Source organism: Conger conger, chromosome 15 (genome assembly GCF_963514075.1).
Source record: "Conger conger chromosome 15, fConCon1.1, whole genome shotgun sequence".
NCBI classification, from domain to species: domain Eukaryota; kingdom Metazoa; phylum Chordata; class Actinopteri; order Anguilliformes; family Congridae; genus Conger; species Conger conger.
In genome coordinates, this window is record NC_083774.1 from 21,596,896 (window position 1) to 21,613,780 (window position 16,885).

The 16,885-nt window shown below is 45.4% G+C and overlaps 1 protein-coding gene across 8 annotated transcripts in view; it reads left to right on the forward strand.

The window, feature by feature from the left end:
- myo5aa (myosin VAa) overlaps positions 1–16,885 on the forward strand; it is a 60,766-nt gene that overhangs the window by 27,239 nt on the left and 16,642 nt on the right. For 4 of the 8 annotated variants that reach the window (XM_061221157.1, XM_061221159.1, XM_061221160.1 and 1 more), the window contains exons 9-28: positions 540–646; positions 1,189–1,454; positions 2,513–2,594; positions 3,136–3,276; positions 3,653–3,778; positions 4,140–4,223; positions 8,275–8,430; positions 8,510–8,607; positions 8,873–8,959; positions 9,282–9,390; positions 10,094–10,305; positions 10,692–10,848; positions 11,774–12,013; positions 12,596–12,844; positions 13,363–13,456; positions 13,884–14,032; positions 14,206–14,319; positions 14,491–14,628; positions 15,068–15,124; positions 15,485–15,712. In XM_061221157.1, coding sequence (XP_061077141.1) covers positions 540–646; positions 1,189–1,454; positions 2,513–2,594; positions 3,136–3,276; positions 3,653–3,778; positions 4,140–4,223; positions 8,275–8,430; positions 8,510–8,607; positions 8,873–8,959; positions 9,282–9,390; positions 10,094–10,305; positions 10,692–10,848; positions 11,774–12,013; positions 12,596–12,844; positions 13,363–13,456; positions 13,884–14,032; positions 14,206–14,319; positions 14,491–14,628; positions 15,068–15,124; positions 15,485–15,712 — 2,894 coding nt within the window. The remainder of the gene's footprint in view (positions 1–539; positions 647–1,188; positions 1,455–2,512; positions 2,595–3,135; positions 3,277–3,652; positions 3,779–4,139; positions 4,224–8,274; positions 8,431–8,509; positions 8,608–8,872; positions 8,960–9,281; positions 9,391–10,093; positions 10,306–10,691; positions 10,849–11,773; positions 12,014–12,595; positions 12,845–13,362; positions 13,457–13,883; positions 14,033–14,205; positions 14,320–14,490; positions 14,629–15,067; positions 15,125–15,484; positions 15,713–16,885) is intronic. The other 4 variants (XM_061221158.1, XM_061221162.1, XM_061221163.1 and 1 more) reach the window with 1 other exon arrangement.

Genomic DNA, 16,885 nt, shown 5'->3' on the forward strand with positions numbered 1-16,885 from the left:
GTCTAAATTGCCCGTAGGCATGAGTGTGTGAGTGAATAGTGCGTGTGCCCTGTGATGGACTGGCGACCTGTCCAGGGTGTATTCCTGCCTTTCGCCCAATGTATGCTGGGATCGGCTCCAGCCCCCCTGCGACCCTGATCAGGATAAGCGGGTTCAGATAATGGATGGATGGATGGAATAAGCATTAAAGTCAGAGGAAGATCATTCTCAATCATATTAGCTTAGATCATTATATCATTAACTGTTTTCTGGTGTTCCATCTTTATTTACTTTTTTTTCCATTTATATATTTTTTTATAATATATTTACAAATATATTGATAAGATAATAAGTATTAACTATATTTGCATGCTGCCAAGCACTGTGAAGTAACATACTGTATGGGTTATTATATTTTTAACATTAATTCAATGAAATATCCATCATGTTATTTTGTAATTTAAATGTTGTTTCAGTTTCAGTTAAGTATCTTACAGTATTTTTTTATTAAATTAAATTTTCTAAAATGTCTTCCTTATTGTACACAATATTGCTTTCAGGGATTAATGAGTCCTATCAGATGGGCCTTTTCCAGATTCTTGCTGCGATCCTTCACCTTGGCAACGTGGACGTGAAGGATCGGGATGCGGACAGCAGCTGCGTTCCGGTGAGCGCAGACACGCGCTTATCCCACGTAGACGCGCAGAGTCCTGAAAACATCCCTCTCTCTCAAGCATGCGCCTTAACGTAACCACTGAGGGCATTTCTCTCCCATGAAATTGTGTCTGGGGGAAATTTGGCCCATTAGTTCCAGGCTGAAAGACTGAATCAAGAGGGCGTAGGGCAGATAGAAATGGCAAGGTTGCGGAATTCTGGTATGAGGAAGTGCAGTACTGAGGGATTCTTACATATGTGGAAGGACCGGTTAAGCACAAGTTCAAGGAACTATTGTCCTCTATTTCATTTTTTCCCAAGCTTGCTTGCCAAATGTACTGAAGTTGCACAACTGTTCAAATGCTATGTCGTTTGTGTATTACTGCGGCACTGCTGACTACAGTTGGCACTGAGACGGTCAGTAATCAATGCTGTATTTTGGGGTGTGCCACTGCACCAAGGACTAAAGGCTACATGGGTGGTTTTATGCTTGGGGAAGAAGCAACCTTATTTACATTTGTGTGGCCGTTGTCCAAAATCTCCCTTCTGTTTCAGCCCAACAACAAGCACCTGACCATCTTCTGCGAGCTCATGGGCGTGACATACCAGGACATGTCCCACTGGCTGTGCCACAAGAAGCTGAAGACGGCGTCAGAGACGTACATCAAAACCATCCCCAAGCTCCAGGCCGTCAACGCCCGGGACGCCCTCGCCAAACACATCTATGCCAAACTCTTCAACTGGATCGTGGACCATGTCAACAGGGCCTTACATTCCAACATCAAACAGCACTCCTTCATTGGGGTCCTCGACATTTACGGGTGGGTCCCTGGTTGAGGAATGGGGAAACCCCGTCTGAACTAAGTACAGATGTGTACTTAAGCGCAGGAGGTATTTAGGTTTTCTTTCAAAAGTGAACCCTTGGAAGATTTTTCTCTGAAGCTGCATCTGGCTGGGCTTTTTTGTCCATCATAGTAGTAATTCAGCAACCCTTTGGCCTGTCAAAGCAGTCTGGTATGATGCACTCAACGCAAAATCTAATTTATCAGTCTTAGTGACTTTGATTTTGATAAGGAAAGATGGGATTTCATATCACATTTCATTACATGGCATTTGGCAGACGCTCTTATCCAGAGTGATGTACAGTTGATTAGACTAAGCAGGAGACAATCCTCCCCTGGAGCAATGCAGGGTTAAGGGCCCAATGGCTCTGCGGATCTTATTGTGGCCAATCACATTGCAGATATTATTGTCACCAATGATATATTCTGTCTCTAATTCATGAAGAATTAATTTTTTATTGATAATTTTCAAAGGTGCATTTTCAACTGAAATGTTGGTATTTCATTAAATCTTAGATAAAAACATGTAACTAATTTAGATGATTGTTGTTGCTGAGGTTGAATTTCTGGCCAACTGTTACTAGCCACATTCACCAGATTGCATTGTCTAAAGTAGTTGCACTCATTCTGCCAGTTGGCATAAATTGGTGAATTCTTATGTATGTGCATTTATTCATATTTTGTCTGCACTGTAGTACACATGCCTACTTATTGTGGAAAGAATAGTTGATGTCTGTGCCACGTGTTTATATTTATGCTTGTCAGAGATCCAAGAACAGAATGAGTAATAATGCAGTTTACAAATTGAATTTATTACGATTCATGAGAAATAAGATGCAATGAATTCTGGGATATCTGTCAGGGTTATTTAATCTGAATTTGGATGCAAGACCATGAAATGTGAAATCATGTGTTCTAAAAACAAGGTATCAAATTATATCTATGCTATTTACGGTGAAGCTTTGAATTAGCAAGACACCACATGCTGTTGGTAGGAGTAGTTAAAGCCTGTCACTGGTCTTTGTTTTTCTCTCCAGGTTTGAAACATTTGAGATCAATAGCTTTGAGCAGTTTTGTATAAACTATGCCAATGAGAAGCTCCAACAGCAGTTTAACATGGTGAGAGCCTTATTCATTGATATTGTGTCCTGAAATCAAGCTTTTTAATCTCCCTGCTATTAAGGTTGATGTGCTGAATATTTATGTGCCATGTCCTAGATAAGACAGGCCTACAGTTCATTTAACATGTACTATCCTGCAGATACAGCATTAACATATGCCATTGCCTGCTCTTTGTTACCACATCTGAAAATATAGTATGGCTGTTGTTGTAGTATATAGTATTTATTATTTATTGCCTCAATTGAGCCTGAGCCCTCAGGGCAGTGTGATGCTGATAATGAAATGCTTCTCTTTATGGCAGCCTATATTTACAAACTGTGAGAATCATCGGTCGTGAAAAAATATGTGAAATTCAGGCCAAAGAGAGGACTTCTGCTGTCATTCTTCCTCTTATCACTTGTGTTCTGTTAGTACAGTGCTAGTATATCTGAAGTACTTGAGTTGAAGGGTCATTTATGATCAAGGACTCCTGGTGTTGTGTTGAATTGTCCATTGTGTGGAAAGCTGTGAAAACATCTCTGGTTCCCTGCTTCTCCAGCACGTCTTCAAACTGGAGCAGGAGGAGTACATGAAGGAGCAGATCCCCTGGACCCTGATTGACTTCTATGACAATCAGCCCTGCATCAATCTGATCGAAGCTAAGATGGGCGTTCTGGACCTGCTGGACGAGGAGTGCAAGGTGCCATTTGCAATGAGGCGGGACAAACACACATTAATGAGGCCAGATCTTTATTCATCACACACATACACACACACACACACACACACACCACTTATTTACATTCACTGGACCTTCTCTCTCTCACACAAACGCACACACACACACACACACACACAGTCACTCAAATATGCACCCACAATCACTCACACATTCTCTTTGTGTCTCACACTCTTAAACATTCTCATACATGCACAAAAGTTTACATCATTTATTGATTGCAGGCAGTAGTTTGATGTGTGTTCAGTGTATTACCTTATATCCAGTTGTAGGGAGCTGTGCAATATTAGTGCTGTTTCTCAGTCTCATTACCCTTGACCTCTCCAACCTCCTCCAGATGCCCAAGGGATCCGACGACAGCTGGGCACAGAAGCTCTACAACACTCACCTGAAGACATGCACCCTTTTCGAGAAACCCCGAATGTCCAATAAAGCCTTCATTATACAGCACTTTGCAGACAAGGTTAGCACGGTTACCTATTCCCCCTCGCTGCGGATATTTCTCAAGTGTGTCAACAAAGCAGAATATATAGACCCGAATATGGGTCAACCACTTCAACGAGAAGTGTGTGTGTGGCTGTGAAGTGCAGAGCAGGTCGGTACTCTGCTTCATGGTTTACACATTGCTGATTTTGAGGTCCGTGCTGAATCCGTTTTGGCAGTTATGGGTAAAACTGTAGAAGCGTAGCTATCCTCAGCTCACAGCCGGCTCCTGGATCCAGCCCAGGCCTCAGCGTGGTTTCTGACCGTCTGCCTCTCGCATGGCGTGGCCGCTGTAAATGTGGGTCACGCTCATTGTGAAATTTGTGTGTGTGTCTCCTCAGGTGGAGTATCAGTGTGAAGGTTTCCTGGAGAAAAACAAAGACACCGTAAATGAGGAGCAGATCAATGTGCTGAAAGCAAGCAAGGTTTGTAGTCCCACGTCCTCCATCTCTGACCTCTTTGCTTGTTGGCACTATGCCTGCAGTAAGAATGTTTTGTTTTGCCTTCTGTAAGAAATGGGCATTAGCAACTTTCTTTGTTTTATGCTAAATACAGTTTCCTGTGATATTGGCACTTGAGCAGTGCTGCTGCCTTTCTGAGGCCTGCTGTGTGTGGTGTGTTCATTTACGAGAATCCTTCCTTTTCTTGGATGCCTGACCTCAATACCTTGTTGCTGCACTAGAAAGGTCAAGAGCAATGGCTCCATCTGCTGTTGTGTTTTTGTATGTGCTGCATATGAGAAAGAGAATGTAAGGACATTTTCAACCTTCTGGAAAATTCACATCCACGTAATTGATTATTTATGGTTTTTTTATAGTCCTTTTTTATAGTCCCTCTTTTGCAAAGAGATTTGTAAGAAAGGCTGATTCATGGTTACTGTAAAAATGCTGTAATGCACTTAAATTTGTCAATACTAAATTCAGACCCTCAGACAATAGTGCTGTGACTTCAGCTGAATGGTATCTATGCAGCTTCCAATCAGGCACACCTTGAACCTGACGCTAACTGAGGTTCATGGTCAGCAGAGCCACGCCCTAAAGTTGCATTAGAGAGTTGTGAAGTGTGTTCAGAGATGGTTTATGATTTCCGTAGTGACTGGGTGACATTCTCTGTGAGGAGCAGTGGTGTGAATTCTGTTCCGATTTTGAGGATCATATTCATCATTTTGGTGGAACACGTATATGCTCCCAAGCATGTCAAGCTTTGGAAATAAATTGCATTCTGGGAAGGTGGTGTTTGTGGCTGTGTGTTGGTCAAGATCAAGCCTGAACTCCAAAACAACCTCTATGTACACAGTAGTCCGACTTCCTCTGACACACCAGCTTGCAGATTTGCTTGTGCATGCTTGTGGATGTTGTTTTGACTGTGAATTCTGTTGTAAAGCAGGACATAAATGTGGAATAGAACATTTATGTAGTTGAAATGGTTTATATGTCTCCACTCCTTAAATGGCACACAGGCCTTTGGCCAAGTGTCAGTGTTATCACCACTCCACCTCTGCGCTAGAAGTGCTCGTAGAAGTCAGTGTGTTTTCAGTATTTGAGAAGTGTTGTCCTCTTCCTCAAGGTCAGATGATATTAGCCTGAAAATGTCGCTGCCATTTGAAACAAAGCCATTGAAGTGTTTATGGGTGTTAGTTCCAGGGGAGGGAGGTGTTTGTTTCGGGATGTTACAATCTTATTTTATTTCTGAATATTCATGGAGAAACAACTTCCATTTCCCTGGCCCATTAGTGCTGTTTTGGCTCTTTTATAGAGAACCTCTTATGTAAATGGGTGTGGCTGAGATGGTGTGTGGTAAGGGCCTGAACCATATTTAGCTAACCCATAACATACATAATCTTTCAGCACATCACTGTTTGAGTTTGATAGACGTTTAACACAGAAATACTGGCTAATATGAATTTGGCATGTTAATAATCAATATTCAATAATAATGTGAGAAAGTAAGGCTGTAGAAAACCATCCACATTCATTTTAATTTTGTTCCATTTCCTCTATGGCAGTTTTATTGTACATGTATTGTCACCCTCTCCCTCTGTCAGTGGACGCTGTGGACTGTGCTACATAGCTATCTGAGAGAGCTGCATTTTGGTATTGGGTACCACAACGATTGAAATAAGGTCCTAAACACTATTTAGGTCAGCAATTTAATTGGAAATATGAATTATATTCCAGCCTAAACTGTCTTTAATATCTTTTATTCTAGCTGTACAGTTGTGACAGAAATAGCAATGGAATAAAACAAATGCTGTTGGCTGGAACAACATCCAGAATGTTTTCAATGACTGTGCAATCAAGAGGTTTTCCCCTTTATTTGTGGGAGAGCCTCAGAATACAGAAGAATTTGAACAAATACGATGGAGTTGTACTGTCAGGTGATATATGCAGCTATAAAGCATGTTTCTGCTGGCCAGATTTGGATCCTGACAGTGCCAGTACCAGCTGTGGTCAGGTAACTGGCCATATCATTGTCCAGGCTGGCAGGGTGCTCCCTGCTTCATCAAAAAATGTCCACCCCTCTGGGTGACTAGCAGGCTGTGGGATGCCTGCCCCAGATCACTTGACTGCATCAGCCTTCATTCAGAGTAATTACTGCACCGCCTAGCTGGAGTTGTGCAAAGTTCAGAAGAAGTGTTAAAGTCCTTGTCAATAGGGCATACAGATAAAGGGATAAAATGATTAAATTCATTTGGTTATTTGATTGTGAAAGGTGTAAAGTAATATACTTGCCATGTTATGTAATCTGATGTGCTTAAACATCATTTGTTTTATGTTTAAGCCTCTGAATAGACGGGCATTTGAGGCGAGCACTCGGATTTGTTTTAGTTGTAAATGCTGTCGAGATTTCATTCTTATTTCAGTTGGCTTTTCCTTAAAAGCGATGTGACCCAGCCTGAAATGCTGGTAGCTGGTAGCTAGCTGCTAGCCTTTCCCTTAGTGTGCCAGTGTGAGTGAATTCACATGCATTGCATAAAGTCATATTTATATCTGTATGATTTGGACTTTGCATTTTTTAATTTGTTTTCTTTGTTTCATTCTCCACTCCTTCTCGGTGTGTGTTGTCTCTCCCTTCCTGACAACCCTTGTTCCGCAGAAGGTAAAGCAGAGCTTTCACGCTGCGCAAGCACACACTGTGTGCTTTCCTTCCCTCACTGCCTCCCTCTCCCTCTCCCACTAAACAATTCACTCAGTATGTCTTCCTCCCACCTTATCTGTCCGCATCACCGTGGTTACTCAACTGTATGGCCATACAGGTGGTGTTCACAACGGTCAATTCTGCTCAGCTCCAGCACAGATTCTCTGGTGCGTATCTGGACAGGCTCAGAGCCACCTTTGTATAGTGAAATTCATGTTTGTTAGTAGGACACTTTGTGAAATGAAATCCATAGTTGTGTGTATGTTCATTTCAAGTTGTGGATTCTGTACTGGAGAGCACATTTATCAATCCGCTGTTGGACTTAAGTGTAGACTGAGTCTTAACTTGTGCATTATCCTTTTATGGAAGTAAGTCAATTAAATACTATAGAACCACAAATCCTTACCAGAAATTGCCTTTTTTAGTGTTGTGATGGATGAAAAATGCACAACATTGTAATAGCTGATTTTTTTATTTTAGTCTTATATTGAGATTTTTTTTCTCTTCATTTTCATTTCAAATGTGGCCAGTAGAATAAGAGTATTTGACTTTGAAAGCAAACATTAACTTTAAAACAAGCTAATATTTTCTACTTGAGAGAAAAATAATAAGACCATAAGTCATACAAGACTAAATTAGTACTCCTTCAGGGGGTCACCTACATGCAGTTCAAGAGTGCATTAGCGTGCATGTTCTCCACCCATTCTCAGCCTCTCCAGGTAGTGCAGTGAGGTTGAATCGCTGCAGCTGCTGCGTGGGACTGATCTTTGTGAGCACAGACACATTGTGGGCGTGCATGCTGTCTCACGTGTTCCCAGTGCTAGACTGGGGGGTAGGGGGATGGAGGGGTGGGGGGGAGAGGAGGGAGGTGCAGGCCTGCCCAATCGCTCTCTCAGCATGGTGCGGCTGTTCTGCTTGCGGTGCTGAGGAGAGGCAGGCGGAGAGCATGGTGCTGACAGGGAAGAGCGTTAAAGAAGCACTGGAAGATGCTATCAGACTGTGTGTGTCGCTGCAGCACTGTCTGCTGTAGCAATAACAAGCTACCGTAGAACCCCGTATCTTCTTAACCCTGTAATCATATACTTCTGCAGCATTTAACATTTTAGTGTAACCAATACAACGCAATAGCCTATGCTGTCTAATAAAAACCCGCGGCATTATTAGAAATTAATCTGATGTTGCAAATATTGTTTGTGATGGGTTTGGGGGGTGGATGTTGTGAACCAAGGTAAGTGCCACTATAAGTCATGAAATAAAGAAAAGATACTGATTCATTGATTGATTCATTCCTTAATGTATTACTGGACTGATGGGTTCATTGATTCCTCTCTGCGGGAGCAGTTTGATCTGCTGGTGGAGCTGTTCCAGGATGAGGAGAAGGTCACCAGCCCGACGGGGGCGGCCCCTGGTGGCCGCACCAGGCTTAGCATCAAGCCGGATAAGTCCCGCCCCGGCCAGGCCAGTAAGGAGCACAAGAAGACCGTGGGGCTGCAGGTGAGAGCCGCGGGGGCTGCTTCTGCCTCTCCCAGAGCCGGGGATCCTGGGCTAAAACACGCTCTCTCTGTTCCTGCAGTTCCGTAACTCGCTGCAGCTGCTGATGGAGACCCTGAATGCCACCACGCCGCACTACGTGCGCTGCATCAAGCCAAACGACCTGAAGTTTCCTTTCACGTGAGTCGCTTTATTCCCGCCGTTCCGTCTGCTAGGAAGCCTGATGAGGCTTGGGTGACACCGGCAGCTGCCGACCCGATGCGGTATGTGAAAACAAAGAAACGGTGTGCCCTTTAATTAGTTATGGGTTATGGGTCCAAAGTATGACGTCCGTACAATAACAGCAGGGATAGCGATAACAAGCTCATTGCTATCTGTCTAAAAGCTGTGAGGTATGCAGCCTAAGGCGATTCACAGTGGCTGTGCACTGTGACTCCTCCTCCAGGTTTGACCCTAAGAGGGCCGTGCAGCAGCTCAGAGCCTGTGGTGTGCTGGAGACCATCCGGATCTCTGCTGCTGGCTTCCCCTCCAGGTACAGACTCATCCTGGATCATACACCTCCACCCACTCTCATACTCCTCCACCCACCCCCATACACCTCCACCCTCTCCCATACTCCTCCACCCACCCCCATACAGCTCCACCCTCTCCCATACTCCCTCACCCATTCCCATACTCCTCTACCCACTCCCATACTCCTCCACCCATTCCCATACTCCTCCACCCACTCCCATACTCCTACACCCTCTCCTATACTCCTACACCCTCCGCATTTGCCGCATTTTATGATCCCAGCCATAGACCATCTCAGATGGTAAGTCTGTTCTAACATTCTGCTGTTGCCGTGATGCCAGGTGGACCTATCAGGAGTTCTTCAGTCGGTACCGGGTTCTGATGAAGCAGAAGGATGTGCTGACGGACAAGAAGCTCACCTGCAGGAATGTTCTGGAAAAGCTTGTGCAGGTGAGCGGGCCCCAAACCAAATAACTGCTCACCTGAGACCTATTCCCTGATGAGGGGACCTGTGCTTATCCAGCAGAGAGGTGGATATTTGACTCACAGCATGAATATGCAGATCATTTTTGCTCCCAGTCACTGAATGGTGGCAGGTGAAATGAATAGTTTGTGAAAGAAGGAGCTCTTTCAAACCCAGCTGCTGATTTTACATTTTCAAGATTGTGCGGTTTCAGAGTTTTGGGATGGATTTACTGCAGGGCATGAGAAATGGGGTTGGGATCGCATGCTGCTGAAGCAAGGCCACACTGGCTCAGGCCCATTAAACTGCAGCGATAGGAAAAGTACTCATAGCAGTGCGACCTCTGACTGAGAGCTCTCAGGTTTTATAAGAAGGAGGGTAAATGGCTGGCATTTATATTGTGCCTTTATCCAAAGCGTTTGATGCTTCTCATAAACCCATTCATACACACACTCACACACCAATGGCAATTGGCTGCCATGCAAGGCACCAACCAGCTCATCAGGAGCACCCCGGGTGGGATCGAACCGGCAACCCTCCGACTCCCAGACGACCGCTCTTACATACTGAGCATTGGGACTCCTGCAGTATGTCCATCCCAGCCCAGTTAAACACATACAGCTGCAGATGAACGTGTGGCAGGGTTTGTCTAAAGCTGACGCCACCCCCTTTACACCGCTCTGTCTGCAGGACCAGGACAAGTACCAGTTCGGCAAGACGAAGATCTTCTTCCGGGCGGGGCAGGTGGCGTACCTGGAGAAGCTGCGAGCGGACAAGCTGCGGGCGGCCTGCATCCGCATCCAGAAGACCATCCGCTGCTGGCTGGTCCGCAAGAAGTACCTGCGCATGAGGAGCGCCGCCATCAACATCCAGAGACACGTGCGCGGCTTCCAGGCGCGATGGTGAGGGGAGGGCCACGCAGCGTCCACTCAGAAACCTCTGTTTCATTCAGTGTCCAATCACAGCTGCCTCTGTGTCATTCAGTGTCCAATCACAACTTCCTCAGGGCCCAGTCATAGCTTCCTCACAGTCACATCCAGTAAATATAATGTAACATTATGGAAAGTTATTGCCAAACATTTCTTTCAATATCAGCTGATAAAATTACAGCATTGTGATTGATCGATTTAGTCAATGTCTAGACTTTTCTTGTAGTGATGTGGGCCAGTTAGTGCTGTGTGCTAGGGAAACACAAACTTAATTTCAGCAGATCTTCAGTTCTGCATTGCTGAAGAGCATAAGGCATTGGCATCTCTTTTCTAACCTGTGTCTCTCTGCCTGCGGTCAGCCTGGTCAAGTTCCTGCGTCGGACCAGAGCAGCCATCATTGTGCAGAAGTACCAGCGCATGTACGTGCAGAGGAAGCGTTACCGCCGCAAGCAGGCTGCTGCCCTCATTATCCAGTGCATCCTACGGGCCTACATGGCCAGACAGCAGTACCAGGGGGTAAGACTCACCCTCGTCTACACTGCACTAACAGGGACTAAAACTCACTCTAATCCACTCTTCAGTACCAGGGGGTAAAACACACTCTAATCCACTCTGCTGTACCAGGGGCTAAAACACACTCTAATCCACTCTGCTGTACCAGGGGCTAAAACACACTCTAATCCCCTCTGCTGTACCAGGGGGTAAGACTCACACTAATCCCCTCTGCTGTAGCAGGGGCCCTGTCAAGTTATAATCTTTTAGTTCTGACAGTATTTTAATCATCACTGTCTTTTTATATTTTTGGTATGTTCTTATAAACTAAACACCTGAGTGTACGATGAGCCTGTTATTGTTGCATAACCTCATTTTTCAGGGTGGGCAGCTGGTGAACATAAAATTCAGGAACTATTTTGATACTGCACCTCTGTTTAAAATTAACCCACTGTGTCCTTGTGAATGAAAACACAAGGGGAAGCAATCTGTCTCACTAAATGCAGACCTGACGTGGTCCTTATGGAGGTACACAGTACCTGGAACCTAAATTAATTACTTGAGTATGACCTCAAAGATAGTGAGTGTGCCAACTGTAGTCATAGCCATGCTATTCTGTGTGTACACCTCAAAATGTAGGCAACACATAACATGAACCAGAAAGGTCCGCATCAGCCAGCAGCCTGTCATGAATTCGGGGACTGCCCCACTGACGGACAGAAGCAGCTGTCTCTGGTCCCCAGCCCTCTCCCTCTCCCTCTCTCTCTGTCAGTAGTCAAAGGGTGGGTTCTTGTGTTTTAGTTGTCAGGAGGGAGCTGCATATACATGTATAATATGAAGAGACCTCATCCAGGATGAGAGGAAAGGTTTGCAGAATTCGACCCATCGCACAACTCACACTTTTTTTCTCTTTTCTTCCCCTCATCCTTCTCTTCCTTCCCCCTTTCAGCTCCTGCGCGAACACAAGGCCATCATCCTGCAGAAGTCGGTGAGGGGATGGCTGGCCCGGCAGTGGTACAAGAGGTCCCTGGCCGCCATCATCTACCTGCAGTGCTGCGTGCGCCGCATGCGGGCCAGGCGCGAGCTGAAGAAGCTGAAGATCGAGGCGCGCTCCGTGGAGCACTTCAAGAAGCTCAACATCGGCATGGAGAACAAGATCATGCAGCTGCAGCGCAAGGTGGACGAGCAGGTGCGTGTTCCCAGGGCTACAGCCGCCGCTGCCCGTGACCGTGGTCCCACAGAGCCGGAGAAACACATAGCTTTATCAGTCATGTTCAACTTTTTACTTTCCTAGAAGTAGTCAGTCTATTTTCAGCTTTGATTTGTTGTTCAAAGTTCGAAATGACTCTTCACTAAGGTGAGTGGTCAGGCAGACTTATGGCTGTTTACATTGGTATTAAATATGAATAATTTTCTTTAGTGTCCTCTATGGTTATATTTGCCTCGTAATTCCTACCAGATACCCTGGTTCTAAATCTATTGTGTGTAATATCTGTGAACTATTAAATATGTGTTTGGATTGGCTGATGACCACGTGGACTAAATTAGAGTTTACAGACTGTGGCAGACTGTGTTCTTTGCTCTCTGCTGGTACACACAAACCCATATTCTTCTCTGGACTTCCCCCTCTCTCTGCCTACTGGCTTGCGTGACGCAGCCCTCTCTTTGAGAGGGGTCCATTTCATCAGCATACAACTGTTGTGTGTGTTTTGTGCGAGCCCTTGGGTTTGTGGCCAGGAGTAAAGGCAGCTGTTTTGGTGTCTCCTCGCAGAACAAGGAGAACAAGGCGGTGAGCGAGCGTCTGAACGGGCTGCAGAACGCGTACACGGCCGAGGGCGAGAAGCTGCGGAACGAGGTCGCCCGCCTCCGCGGCTCAGAGGAGGAGGCGCGCAACAACGCCAACCGCGTCACCTCCCTCCTGGAGGAGCTGGCCCGCCTGCGCAAGGAGCTGGACACCACCCGCCACGAGAAGCACGTCATCGAGGAGTGGGCCGAGAACTACCGCGACGAGATGGAGCAGGTGGGCGGGGCGTCCCGGGCCTGGGGTTTGAGGGGAAAGTGCGCGTCGCCTCAATATTGCTACTCCTTCCAGTTTCCTCCGTTTAGACAGTCTAGAGACCACGGTAGGCTTGATATTGATCCAAACCCTGTACTGCAATGGCGGAAGATTGTCATGACATTGTCATGATTTAGGAGCCAAGGGCCATGAATGGAACCCTGGTACATGGCTGGCCTGGACGCAGGTATGGGCCAGCAGGTGAGAGCAGTACACACAGTGACGTTAGATTTACAGAAAAAAAACCCAATTACTTAGATTAAATTATAATTCCCCCAGCCCCCCCGATTTTTAGTGTTAGCACCTGTATTTGTTCAGCACCCTCCCCTCCTCAATTTAGAAGTGTCTCAACAGTGATTTTTGTGGTATCTGCTGACTTATGGTACTGTTGTAGCTCTGTGAGGTGCTAGCACTTGTGTGAAATGTATCTCCTGGTTGTTGCTTTGGTTGGAGCCTCTCCCTGTGCTCTCTCCTGTTGGCAGATGGTGGCAGATCTGAAGGATCAGAACGGCTTGCTGAAGAACGAGAAGGACGATCTGAACCGGCTCATCCAGGAACAGAGTCAGCAGATGACAGGTGTGTGTCAACTCAACAGGTCCGGCTAAAACATAACATTCAACCAATGGTTCTATAAGGTAATTTACAGCAGTACTGAGAGGTTCATGGTTAGTGTGGACTGTGCTGTATTGAGCAGAACGCCACCCAGCACAGCTCTGACCTGGTCCATTGAGATGGGCATGTGGTGTTTCCAGCAGTCATTCACTCCCCCTCAGTAGCTGCACAGATTGCGGAGAAATGATACACTATTGCATGCTCTCCCTATTATAAATGAGCATTATTGATCGAATTGGCATTTTGGGGAATAAAAAATGGTTTAAAGTGGATCAGGGATCATAGTTTGCCCCATAGATGGCACTTTGTTTCATTGTGGAATAACCATGATGTTGGAAATGATGGAAAAATCGAGTCAGTTATTGCCTTTCCTCCTCCTCCCTCCCATCAGAGAAAATGCAGAAGGCCCTGCAGGAGGAGACCAAGCAGCTGGAGAACGACCTGAACGAGGAGCGCTCGCGCTACCAGAACCTCCTGAGCGAGCACCTGCGGCTGGAGGAGCGATACGACGACCTGAAAGAGGAAATCACCCTGACCGTGGTGAGCCGTGGTCCTTACCTCATGGAGCCATCTCAGTGTATTCATAAACACATCTATGACATCCATAATACAGAATGTGTTTGTGTGAATATCATATCAAGTCCCAGAAAACCTTCTCTGTGCTGAAGTCCCAAGTGTTACTAAAGCCTCGGCATGGTTTTGTTTGTGTTCAGAATGTTCCCAAGCCGGGCCACAGGCGGACCGACTCCACCCACAGCAGCAACGAATCAGAATGCACTTACAACTCGGAGTTCGCCGAATCAGAGGAAAGCTCGCGCGGAGGAGAGGTGAGCAGGGCATGCTGGGAATGGGAGGGCTGCCCTCCCTGAAAAGGGGCCAGAGGCGTTTAGATGCACAAGTGGCAAGTTCTGGTTGGTCACCATTGATTTCCATCATCTTTCTCTTGTCATATTTGCTGTGTGGTAACACTCTTGGGCTTCCTGTTTCCCTCTTGTCAGGATGTCACCAAGGCCTCCCTGGACATGTCTCTGTTCCTCAAGCTGCAGAAGAGAGTCACCGAACTGGAGCAAGAGAAGCATTCACTGCAGAAGGAGCTTGACACAAGAGAAGAGCAGTTCCAGCGAGCGAGAGCCAGGGTACGGGACGCATACGCTCGCTGTTGCTACCAACTGTATTATCAGTGGAGATCAGTATAATTCTGTCTCACGTGCCCTGGCTGGTGGTTTTCTTTGTATTATAAATATATTCAATAAGACATATACTTACAGGGTTTCCACTGGGTGCTTGTCCCATGTAGTCTCACCTTGCTAACTAGTTCAATGATTTTGGTCCAGGTTTAAATGGTGTAGGATTTCCTTTTGATTGTATAGAAAGCTCTACAAGTGTTTTGTTTTAATGCAATCACAGCCAGACCCAAGTTCCCTGATGCAGTAATTTTTAAAGTCCATTAATTTTGTTCTGTCTATCTATTGTCCAGTTTAACTGGACAATAAAAGCAAGCTTGCCAAGGCACCCAAATTGCAAGCTGAATGTTCCGGCTTTATGTTTCCTCTCATGCTTTGATCTTTCATTCAGGATGATGAAGAACACAAGAAGGCTCGAGGGGCGGAGCTCGAGTACGAGTCTCTCAAGGTAAAGCCCCAGACCACAGACAGTGCCTCTTTAGCAAAGGGTGACTAACGGTACTACAACAGAGACCACTCTGCGGCTGTTCCTGGTTTGTTGAAAGAGGCATCTTCTCCCACTCGAAAGCCCTACTTTGCATTTCCTATCTTCAGTCGATTTGGCAAATTAAATGGCTCCAGCTGAGTCAGTCAGTTTTGAGCTGTGGTTTTCTAAGTGTTTAATTTGTCCTTGGTGTCTGAACAGTTCAGTGAGATTCAGAAATGTCAAGTGCATGGACTTTGTTTATAACTGTGGAGGGTTTGAGGGTGAGGCAGCCCGGACGGTGATTTGAAGCCTTCGCTGACCGATATCTGACCCCGTCCGTAGCGCCAGGAGCTGGAGTCTGAGAACAAGAAGCTGAAGCACGACCTGAACGAGATGCGGCGGTCCCTGACAGAGAACGCCGGCGCCTCCAAAGCCGCTCCTGGATCGCCCGCCTACAAGGTGCTCCTGGACCAGCTCAACTACTCCAATGAGGAGCTGGAGGTGCGCAAGGAGGAGGTGCTGGTGCTGCGCTCCCAGCTGGTCAGTCAGAAGGAGGCCATGCAGCACAAGGTATGTATCTGATCAGTAAGCTGATAAGTTGCAGGCCAATACATGGGGATACATACTGTGTGTTTCCGTATCTCATGGCCTGGGGCTACTGCAAATGGAACTTACAAATCGCTGCTTTCTGACTAAAATTAACTGCTTTATTTTTTTCTTGCTCTTCTTTCCCACAATGCCTTGCTCCAAGGATGAGAAGGTATTTGTAATTCTCTCTCCCTTCCTGTTGAGCTAAGATGAATGATTGATTAATCGTTGCATTATTAAAAATTTCAGTTCATTTACTGCCATATTTTTAAATGGTGAAATAAGGAACATTGTGTGTGTTATTTGAATCTGATCTGTAGCATTAAAGATGGATTGAGTGCTTGAGGTCTTTAGTTCTTTAGAGGCATCTAATATACTGGTACACAAGAACATAAATAATAGCTCTTCCTCTGCAATCAGACCTTATTAAGTGTCCCTGATCTCTACTTAAATCCCTCCTTGCATTGACCTCTCTTTACTGTAATTAGATTCAGTTTAAAAAAATGCTAAAAAAAATTGAAAAGCGTCATATGTTATTGACTTGTCCTCAGAAGGCCCAAATTCATTGCTGTTATATTGAAAACAGTGAGTAATTCTTGCCATAAAATAGTTTTTGCATTATTACAACTTCCGGTTGCCTGTGACTCATTGGCAAAAACAAAGCTCTTAGTATTTTTTGAGAGGATTTATGACTTTATAACAGTATTCTCCCACAGTAATCACATAATTATATACAAAACCAAACTTCATTTTGCTTAGTCATAGCAGTTTTTAATGAATAAATAACATGCTTGGTATTTTATCATACACTCACTGAGAACTTTATTGATGCAATCATGTCAGCATGGAAGAGAATCTCAGAGTGGAATCCATGCCTCAAAGAATTGAGGCTGTTTTGAGAGCAAAGGGAGGCCCTACCCAGTATTACCTGGTTCCTAATAAAGTGCTCAGTGAGTATATTTTCAGCAGCAGATGCTGTTATACCGTCAAAAAGACATATGGGGACATTATGGTGAGATACATGCATGCCAGAAAAACCAAGCCCTGGAAGAGCAGCTGCTTACTGAATAACACCAGGGATCATGTAGACAAACATCCTGTCAATTTAGCAATGGGGAGGACTGTGCTCGTGGTCATTATTTAGAAATAAATATG